At 31.9% G+C, this 11,751-nt stretch overlaps 2 protein-coding genes across 2 annotated transcripts; both read left to right on the top strand.

Moving 5' to 3' along the window:
• Positions 1-2,348: 2,348 nt before the first annotated feature.
• LOC145817596 (uncharacterized) lies at positions 2,349-4,283 on the top strand. The gene has a single exon (XM_082912743.1). It carries the CDS (start codon positions 2,349-2,351, stop codon positions 4,281-4,283), a length of 1,935 nt encoding a protein of 644 aa, XP_082768869.1.
• Positions 4,284-4,413: 130 nt separating this feature from the next.
• LOC145817595 (uncharacterized) lies at positions 4,414-6,526 on the top strand. Its single transcript, XM_082912742.1, has 4 exons — positions 4,414-4,509; positions 5,388-5,475; positions 5,608-5,672; positions 5,759-6,526. Exons 1-4 carry the CDS (start codon positions 4,414-4,416, stop codon positions 6,524-6,526), a joined length of 1,017 nt encoding a protein of 338 aa, XP_082768868.1.
• The last annotated feature ends 5,225 nt before the right edge of the window (positions 6,527-11,751 follow it).

Genomic DNA, 11,751 nt, shown 5'->3' with positions numbered 1-11,751 from the left:
GTTGTTCGTATTTCTAATGTCAGCCCAAAAATCACTTTCGTATCATTTTTTTTTTATTTCTTATGTATTGAGAATTTCTTAGACTTTGGTTATTTTTTAAAGGCAATGGAAAAGGAAAATGCAAAGACAGTGTCGAAAGGAAAAGAAAAGGTGTCTTATGCTTCCAAGGGCAAGGGAAAGGAAAATGCATGTCCAGCGGTATAGTTCTTAATGGTTTTTGTAAAGTGTTTTTTTTTTTTTTTTTAAGTTGTTAGTTTTCGTATGTTTGTATTTTAAGCCATAATTGTAGAGTGTTTTTGAAAATGCATGTCCAATTATGTATTTTAAACCATAATTGTATTTTTATCTTTTAAACAGTGCACTTTTTTAAGTGTCTCCTGTATATATGTGTAAATCTACACCACTTTTCAATGTAAGTGGGCGAAAATTTTGAGATAAGAGATAAAGAGAGGAGAGAGAAAATGGGCAAATTTTTTTATTTTTTTTTCCAACTATTTGAATGGGAATACTTTATGAAGTTCGTAAGTTCGCCGAACATTTGTTTGTTTGTATAACAAAACCATACAATTTATTATATAGATTATAAATGACAATTTTGAGTTATGTCATTTTTTTTTTAGTTATGACCAATTTTCTTCTTTAGTAATGACCTTATTTTAGTTATGCCTCGCATGTTGTTTGATTTTGATTTTTTTTATTTTTATATATAGTTACAACTCAAAAAGTATGAAATTATGTTATTTTTTCTTTAGTTATAATGCGCATACGACACACACCATTTATAGTGCTTCCCTTGTGAGAGGTATCATTTTGACAACTTATTTACATCTATAAATATAGAGAAGTGCTAATCAAATTTTTAAAAAATAATAATAATAAATTTATTGGGTAAATTATGCAAATGGTCCCTATACTTTACACGATGTGTCAATTTATTTGTTTTAATTTGCTCGATTTTGCCCCTTAATTTAACAGATTGTGTCATTTTAGTCCAATAAATAACGGTTGTCAAGTTTGGTGGACGGAAAGTCTACACAATATGTCAATTTGGTCCCTGTAGTTTACACAATGTGTCAATTTAGTCCCTGCTATTTTAATTTGCTCAGTTTTGATAGGAACTAAATTAGCACATTGTGTAAACTACAGGAACTAAATTGACACATAGTTTGACTTTTTGTCCACTAAACTTAACAACCATTATGTATTGGACTAAAATGACACAATCTGTTAAATTTAGGGCCACTGATTGCAAGGGCAAGCGAAAGGAAAATGCATGTTTAGCGGTATGGTTGTTATTGATTTTGTAGAGTTTTTTTAGTTTTTATTTTTATATCTTCATATATTGTATTTTATTTAGCCATAATTGTATTTTATTTTTGAAACTATGCACATTTTTTGGTGTCTCCTGTATATTCTAGGAAGAAAGAAATATATAGGGGATACTTTATGAAGGAATATATAGTGAGAAAGGAATATATAGTGTCTCCTGTAAGTGCATGGGCCCTACAAGAAAATGGGGATACTTTATGAAGCTCATCTGCTGATCGAACATTTGTTCATTACTGTTACAAAACCACACAATTTGCTGGTCGAATGTTTATTATTCTCATAAGTTGGTCGAATATTTGTTTATTAGTGTAACAAAACCACAAAATTTATTATTATTATTATTATTATTATTATTATTATTATTATTATTATTAATACTATGGGTAGTCATGGGCAAGAGTATAATACATTTTCTCTAAATTCTTGGTATTTTCTTTAAACAATGGAAAATGGTACTTGATAATATTTGCATTTTAAGCATTCAATGATTTAATATTCATATTTTAGGGACCCAATGGTTATGTTATATCAAGAGCTGTATTAGCTCAACGTGCACGACGAGAACGTGAAAGAAATGAAAATGCATGCTCTGCATATCAATTGAGACACCGCTTGCGACAAGAACGAGAGAGATTAGGAGCATATGTTAATGACTTTCCTTCATTAACACCTAGTCGTCGCAGTCATGCTTGCCTAGAATAGGGTACAAAGACACTTGCGGATACTTCGTTGGCACAAAAACGAACAATGGTTACACATGCATCCACATGTTCGTTCTCTATGGAAAGTACATCTTTAGCTCGGAATTGGTAAAACATGTTTAATTCTTTAAATAATACTCTTACTTTTACATGTGTATAAATTTTAATTTATGCACAACAAATATTTGTAGGCCTAATTCTACAATCACATTTCTTCAAGAGGATCTATGTACAAATGATGAATTAGAAGATATGACTATAAGTACTGCGATTAATACTCAATCGCACATGAATTCATGTTGTCATTCTCTCGGCAAGATGGATGTGTTATGTCCTTACTGTTCAGCCTTACATTGGATGGACGAAAAATTAGCACAATCATCTCGAAAGCGTCCCCTATTTGGAACTTGCTGTTCAAAAGAAAAGACTAGGCTACCTTTGCTTATGACACCCCCTCCACCGCTTCAAGCATTATATCATGGGAATGATGATCAAGCAAGATCGTTTCGACATTATACTCGAGTATACAATGCAGCCAATGCTTTTACAAGTCTTGGTGCTACATTGGATCCAAGAGTACTAAGGGGAAGCGGCCCTAAACCATTTATTATCCATGGGGAATTGCGACATCGAACAGGATCACTTCTACCACAGCCAGGTCAGGATGCAACTTATGCTCAGTTGTATATTTATGATCCTGATTCAGCTTTAGAAGTTCGAAATCGTAGAAATCCTCACTTACAAAGGGATGTTCTCAAAACTATTCAAGATAGTTTGTTGCAAGTTAATGCATTTGTAGACAAATTTCGCCAAGCTCATGCAATTTTGAATCAATTAGCCTTCACTGGACAGAATCTACTTGCTCATCTTCACTACAGTTCAGCAACAGACCGACGACGGTATAACCTACCAACTGCTGATGAGATTGCAATTGTAATACCAGGTGATGGAACCGAGGTTACTGGAATGAGAGATGTTGTTTTACATCTACAGGGAAATAATGAACTGATGCAAATTAATGAATGTCACCCAGCGTATTTGCCATTGCATTATGTTTTATTATTCCCGTATGGTGAGCTCGGATGGGAACCTGAGTTGAAATTGTGGGACGTTAAATATGATCGGCCTTCAACTGATCGACTTACTCAAATGGATTTTTATAGTTATCGTTTGTTTGAGCGACCTACAGAGTATTCAACAATTTTGAGAGGTGGAAAACTATTCCAAGAGTTTTTGGTAGATGCTTGGGCTGCAACTGAGCAAAATCGGTTGACGTACTACAAGCTTAATCAAAAAAAAATTCGGGGTGAACTTTACCAAGATTTAAGCGATATTGATCCAGATGACTTGCGACCTAATCAAATTGGTCAAAGGTTTATTTTGCCATCTTCATTTACTGGTAGTCTTAGACATATGTTTGAAATCTTTCAAGATTCAATGGCTATCACGCAATACAACCAGCACCCAGATATTTTTCTCACCATGATTGCAAATCCCAATTGGCCAGAAATTACTTCAGCATTATTACCACACCAAAAAGCTATTGATCGTCCGGATTTGATTGCCCGTGTTTTTGAGCTAAAAAGAAAGTGTTTGATGAAGGAGATAGAGACAAACAAAGTGTTCGGTAATAAAGTTGCACATGTTTTTACAATTGAATTCCAAAAACGAGGCCTACTACATATGCATGCGCTTCTCTTTCTTAAAGGTCCAGACAAAATTCGAACATGTGCTCAAGTAGACAAATTAGTTTGTGCAGAATTTCTAGATCCAAAAGATGATCCTACACTTTTTGAATTTGTCAAGTGTTGCATGGTACATGGACCATGTGGTGCTCGAAATCCCCAAGCACCATGTATGGAAAATGGTAGATGTACTAAGAAATACCCTCGAGCCTTTGCAGAATCAACAACTATGGACCAAGACGGATATCCAATCTATCGTCGTCATAATAGTGGTCAAGTATACACTGTGAGAGGACAGGAAGTTGATAACAGGGATGTGGTACCATACAATGCATATCTTTTTAAACGGTTTAACTGTTATATAAATGTAGAAGTTTGTGCTGGAGTGAGATGTGTTAAGTATATACATAAGTATATTTACATGGGTTATGATCGCATAACAATGGTTTTGGGATTGATTAATGAGATCCAACAATATCTTGATGCGAGGTATATTGGACCACCAGAAGCTGCTTGGCGAATATTCGGTCATCATTTGCATGTAGAGATGCCAACAGTTGTTCGATAGGCACTTCATCTACCTGGAATGCATCGTGTTCTTTTCAATCCTAATGACTCATTGGAAATGATTCTTTCTAGAGCTGCGCAACAAAAATCGACTCTTACTGGTTTTTTTGATTATTGTGCTTCCAATGAAAATGAATGCCAATTCACTTAGCAAGAATTTCCGCAACATTTTGTTTGGCTCAAGTCAGAACATAGATGGAAACCAAGAGAACATGGATATGCAATTGGTATAATGTACTTTGCTAGCCCTAACTGTGGTGAAAAATTTTATCTGCGTTTGTTGTTAACTGTTGTCAAAGGGCCAAGATCGTTTCAATGTTTACGTACAGTTAACAATGTTTTGCATGAGACATTTAAATCAGCATGTGTTGCCAAAGGACTCTTAGAAGATGATGAAGAATGGATACAGTGCCTGAAAGAGGCTGCAGTTATGAAAACCGGATATCAATTGAGGAGATTGTTTTGTATTATTCTGACCCAATGTTTTCCACTACAACCACATGCGTTATGGAATCAATTTTCAATGCATATCTGTGATGATCTTGCACATAAGCTTCGTACATTGTTTGCCATTTCTAACCCAACTGAGGCTCAAATTGAAGATTATGGTTTGTATCTTTTGAATCAAATGCTTCAAGAATCAGGAAAGAGTTTAATTGACTTCCCGCCTATGCCACAACCTACAGCAAATTGGAGCGCAATAGTTGGTAACCGATTGATATTCGAACATCAACAACTACATAATGAGGCACAACAGACAAATGTGCAAATTACTATTGATCGCCTCAATAATGGACAATGAACTGCTTATAACGCAATCATTTCTTCAGTCTTTGAAAGTAAAGGGACTATTTTCTTTTTGAATGATGGTGCTGGAACGGGGAAAACATTTTTGTACAATACGATTGCATTAAAATGTCGCAGCCTTGGCCATATTGTTGTTGCCGTGGCTTCATCTGGAATTGCATCATTGCTATTAGTAGGAGGTCGCACTGCACATTCAACATTTTCCATTCCATTGGATGTCTTGAAAAATTCAATTTGTGGGTTTAGCAAGCAATCATTACAGGCTGAATTGTTTAGAGAAACAAAACTCATAATTTAGGATGAAGTTCCTATGCAACACAGACATTGTGTTGAGGCGGTTGATCGCATACTTCGAGATATTTGTGATTGTGAAAAGCCATTTGGAGGTATCACTGTTGTTCTTGGTGGAGACTTTCGACAAATCTTACAAGTTATAACCAAAGGAGTTCGTGAGCAAATTGTGAATGCATCATTGAGACACTCAATTTTGTGAAAGGATCTACATGTTTTATCTTTAGATTTAACTATGCGCTTGAATCATGCAAACCTTGGAAATGCTATTTTTGCAAAATTCTTGACGGAGGTAATACTCATTCAAACTTTGATTATACCATTTGATGATACTTTGATTACACCATTTTTTTAAATTTATTTTATTTTATTTATTAGGTTGGAACCAATCCGCAAGAAATCATTAAAATTCCATCAACAATACACAAATGCCAGGATCTAAAGGAATTACTCTCAGCAGTTTATCCACAATTGGATGTGGCAGATACATCAACCCCATCATTCTTAACAGAACGTACAATTCTTTCTGCACGAAATGATGATGTCAGTGCTATCAATATTGCTGCGTTGAATATTTTTCCAGGGAATACATATACGTATCTTGCTGCAGAAAAGATGGCTGAAGATGATGAAATTGATCCTTCCATTACAAACAGATATCCTAATGAGTTTTTAAATTCATTGGATCCTCCTGGGCTACCAGCTTTTAAGGTAGAGTTGAAAGTAGGTTGTCCTATAATGTTATTAAGAAACATTGCACCGAAAGATGGACTATGTAATGGCACAAGATTGATGGTATCAAGGTGCGACACTCGCATAATTGAAGCTCGAATCTTAACTGGAGAGAAGTTTGGCAATTTGGCATTTATACCATGGATATCATTGACTCCGTCTTCTGCAGAAATGCCTTTCCGAATGACAAGACGTCAATTTCCAGTTCGATTGGCATACGCTTTGACCATTAACAAATCTCAAGGACAATCTGTGAAATTTGTTGGGGTTGATTTGCGTACACCTGTTTTTAGTCATGGGCAACTATACGTGGCATTATCCAGATGCACATCTTTCGATCGTATAAGTATCCTCCTCCCTAATGATGAGCCAGATTCCACTACAAATATTGTTTACCCTGAAGTTTTGTTATGAAGACCTTTCAAAAATTGATGAGACGTTCGTAAGAATTGTTGGAAAGAACAAATTTGAAGACATTATCAAACACATATTTTTGTAAAGTATATACATTTTGTAAAGCAGACGATAGCTATGACCCACTTTTTGTAAAGCTTTCCACCGATGCGGACTTTGTTGCATTTCAAATATTTTTGTGAAGCCTTTTATTCCCCTATATTTTTGCATTTCCAGTATAGCTGAGTTTGATTTAAGAGTGCTAACTTGATCTTTTACAATTGAGTTATTACTTTGGACATGTAAGTTGATTTATTACTTTGGACATGTAAGTTGTCACTACTTTGGACATGTCAGTTGTCACTACTTTGTATATACTTTTTTTTCCCCCTTTTTGTATAAAATTATGTTATCTTTTATTTTCATAGGATGATAGAGATTTGCACCAAACTGTTATATGGGCTCTCTTTACTCATCTTCTTTTTTCATTGAGAAAATTACAAATCAATGAGTTTTTAAATATTTTGTGAAGTTATCACCTATTTATAATTTTTCTTATTTAATTTACTCTTCTTACTATACATTTTCTTACTAGCAATACTTGATGGCTATTAGATGACTTTAAAATCTTTTTAATTTGACTATTTTGTAAAGCAACAATTTGTATTCTATAGTTGATGTAATTGATGATTTTCACATTAATTTGACAAACTAGATGAGTTGCAGGAATTATTTTTTTTACCATTTATTGTTGGAATGCTATGGCATAGAGTTGATTTCTTCTTCATGATATGATGCATTTAGTTTTTCAATGCTTTCCCTATCTTGATTGGAAAATTATTTCAAAATATTTGATTTCCGTATCTTAATTTGTAAACAATTTCTAAAGACTACTATTTGCGAGGTTATGGTATTTATGTTCTGTGTATTATATTATTTCAATTAGATATTTGTGGTTCGGGGTACTATGACACTCACCAATGTATTAGGTGTTAGCCACAAACTAATGATAGGAGTGCTGACTTGAACTTTTATCAGGTGCTACAGACTCTACAAATTTTAATATGTAGAGTACAAATTACAACTGCATTTTAATCTCAATATTATTTACACCGTACCTTTAAGCACGGGCATACACTAGTAAATAAATAAGAAGAAGAGAGAGTATGCCTCCCACGCCCATATATAATAAAATATTATATTATTATATGTATTATATTATTTATAATTTAAATAAAAAAATTAAAAAAATGTATCTAGTGTTAACAGCCATAGGCTGGCCGATACCCTCCATTGCTATATATATATATATATATATATTATTAGAATATTATATTATTTATATTATTATGTTTTTGATTTTTTTGTAGGTGAGACCATCTCCAACCATTCATCAAATTCATCATCAAATTTAAATTTGGTGAAAAAGATATGCTTTTTGTGCTCTAACGGTTACACTAAAACGGTATCAAATTGAGAAAATATCAAATGTTTCACTAAACTCAGAATGGCTGGCCCCTTTCAGCAATTTACTATGTATAGACGTTGAGTTCAACCTATCGGACAACCAACTGGATGTCCCCCTGAATGACCGCTTTAAGGCAAAAATTTGTGAAAATTTACATTAATAAGCCGACCACCTCAATATTTTTTTCACTCTATTTCTATTTTCCCTGAATCCATTTCCATTTTGTTCTCTTTCTCAATTCTCATCTCTGATCCACTCTATACCTCAAAGTCTAATTCCATAAGGCCTGGTTTGGCATATTGCAAATAATTTAAAAAGTCAAAAAATTACTAAAAAAGTTACCACTATTCACTAAAAAAAAATAATAATAATTTTATACAAAAATTATTGCAACACATTTTGCCGCCCATAGACTTTTGAAATGAACTTCATGGAAAAATTGCACAGGATTGGTTCACAAAAAAACAAGGTCCTGTTCGGCTCGTGAGGGCCCATCGTGGGTTCCGTTTTGATAATCTGAATCGTTTAATGTGTAGAACTCGTCGAGTATTATATGTCTATAAAAAATCACATTGATCGGATATCGCTAACTACATGATCAAATCAGTTTTGTATAAAAAAATAGATGGTGTTATAGTTAACGGTTGAAAAAAAAACTAATCCGATCAGATAGCTATCGATATCCGATCAACGTGATTTTTTATAGGCATATAGTACTCGACGAATTCTATACATTGAACGATTTAGATTATCAAAACGGGACCCATGATGGCCACCACGGGGCAAACAGCACCGTCCAATACAATGCCCAAAAAGTAGGCAACTATTTCTTATGTCAATCTTCTCTGCCAGACAGGTCGGTCGTACTGCTACTTTCCCAAACTTCTCCTACACACTTTCTTATACAATTTTTAATACATATTTTTTCGTAAAAAGTCAAAAAGTTAACCCAAACATCCATTTTTTCCTCAAATTTTTAGTCCAAAAAAACAAAAAATGCACCTATTCAGGACATCCCAAACAACCCCTAAGTATACGTTGAGCACCCAAGAGCTCAGTCTCAAATAGAAAATGAAGTCCATATTTTCATCTATGCATTTTTATGTTCTTCTTGTTGTTTTCAGTTCTGACTGGAATTAGTTTGATGGTGATATGTTGATTTGGAATTTAACAACAATCTTTATACATCCCACATTTTACAAATCTCTCTCTAACTACCAAACCACTCAATCTTTTTCAATTGCTCAGTCTTTCAATTTCATGTTCTTGTTAACTGCAAATGTATATATACGTATTCTTAACTAATAGTTGTTCAATCTTTTTCAATTCCTCAATCTTCCAATCTTCTTGGCTAACAATTAAATTATGTAAAGATATATAATTTGTATATATATGTATTCTGGAGAATTCTCACTGTCGATATTCTGAAGAATTCTTGTTTGAATTGAGGAAACATAAATGAAGGCAAAAAAAAAAAAAACAAAAAAAAAATAATAATAATTTTGCTCTTGTCGGTCGACCCTCAGGACATCCTGTGGTTTGATGACAGTTTCGTTGGAGTATTTGATATCAAATAGAGGAATTGATCATATTTTTGCTCAGATTTGATGAAATGTTTGGTGAACCGTTGGAGATACTCTGATCGCGTGGAATTTTCTTATAAAAGGCATTTAAAAAGAATGAAGAAAAAATTGGTAGGGGGAGCTGAGGCGAGAGCAGAGGGCTTCGGCCCAAGGAATGAAAAGAAAAAGAGAGTAAAATAAAAAGAAATGGAAAGTGTGAGTGTTTAGTTTGTAAATATTAGTGTGTGAAACTATTTTTCTGTCTTAAGATAGAGATGAAACACTGACCAAATAATTGGTGTAAATTGTATTTAGTATTTTTAGTTTTAATTTGATTTTGATACAGTTGTATAACTTTTAGATATTTTTGTGCAATAAAGGGGTTATTCAAATCATGTTATAGAATGGTTTTCACTTCTGTATATTAAAATTGCTAGATAAGTCATACCTAGTAAGACGGTCTGTGCATCAACTATAGTTTAGTTTTTGTTTAGTGGTGACGGTCTATTCTACATAAAGTTATTTCGTGATCTTCTGATTTTGATATACAAATCCTCTTGACGATGTATTTTTAATCAACTTACATCACAATATCCAAATCATTGATTTTCCAAGGACTGAATACAATTACTCCTAATTATGAGGTTGGTGGTGGATTCGAAATCCTAAGATATTTATTTCGTTTTGTTTAATTAATTAGTTTAATTTTCACTCTAAACAAATCTAAATTTCTAAATTAAATTATTCATCATTAGTCCTTGTAGATCGACGCCTAATTTTAACGGCTATTCTATGGAGTAGTTGTTTTTACTTGATTTTAAATTAAATATTTTGATGTGCAAATGACCATATCACCTGGTATTTGTGGCCACAATATGCATAAAATTTACAGATCTTCAAGCCATTATTTCTCAATATGCAATAAAAAGGTTAAATAATTAGGCATTTTTGTAACGCTTTATATTGAAATATGTATTACATATCAAAATGCATATATTGAATAATGTGGCTACATTAAAATTTATAATTTTAAAATAATTATTCTTTTTTTGTTGTTGATGATAAATGTTGGTGTTGATAATGAAACAATAATAGCGTCAAGTTTACAGATATGTAATCTCTTTATCTCTTTCTCTTTCTTTCTAGCTATCTATTTGTGTACGAAAACTTGAATAGATAAAGATAAAAAATTGAACAGATAAGTTTAAAAAATTTGTATTGAATTTGCTCAATTTTGAACAGATAAATTTCAACAGATAGGGAACATTAAGACAAGTTTTAAACAAATAGAGAGAGAAATTCACAGATTTTAAACAAATAGATAAAGAAGCCTACAAATTTTGAACAAATAGAGAAAAAAATTGAACAGATAGGTAAAAAAATTGAACAGATATGGAAAAAATGTGAACAAATAGGAAAAAATTTTAAACAGATAAGAGAAAAATTGAACAGATAGTCAGTGAAAGTCAACAGATAAATTAAAGGATAAAATTGGAAACAAAATATCATTCAAAACAAATAAAAATACACCAAACTATTTTCAAAAAGAGTGGATTTGTTACTAACAAAAAAATATCCACTAAACATAATATGTTATACTTTCCTTAATTTGGACTTTTGAACAATTTTCTCTAAGAAATATTTTTTATTTTGTGACCTGGCCTCGCGCTAAGTGACTAGGGTATTTTACAAATTTACTCCTATGATTAATTGATTGATTTTTTCAAATGTATTTTGAAACAAACACAAAAATAAACCAGAGGAAAAGTCAAGGTCATTTTTAAAATTGACAGCAAATTTTTGTAATCATCAATAATTTTAAGAAAAATAATCAACTTATTTGGTTTGAATTTTTTAAATTTACTTTTTTAAAAATTGAAATTTTTTATTTTTTATTTTTTTTTTGTTTTTACTAATTTTTTTAATATTTTAAGTAATTTTTTTAATTTTTATATACATCTAACATAAATATGCTTAAAAAATATAATATTTGTATTTTTTTGATAAAAAATTCGCTAAATACCAAAAATATAAAAAATATTTAAAAATTTAATATATTTTTCGGACTCTTGTGTATTTATTAATTTTTTAAAATATGTTTTTTAGATACATATAAATAAGATACACTTAAAAAATAAAAAACTACTTAATATTTTAAAAATATTCATTAAAATTAAAAAATATAAAAAATAAAAAATTAAATTTTTAGAAAATTA

This window comes from Camellia sinensis, unplaced genomic scaffold, assembly GCF_055761805.1.
Source record: "Camellia sinensis isolate YWXY unplaced genomic scaffold, ASM5576180v1 Unanchor47, whole genome shotgun sequence".
Taxonomy (NCBI): Eukaryota; Viridiplantae; Streptophyta; class Magnoliopsida; order Ericales; family Theaceae; genus Camellia; species Camellia sinensis.
The sequence above is the reverse complement of the archived record's forward strand: the minus strand, read 5'-3'. Positions and strand labels throughout refer to the sequence as shown.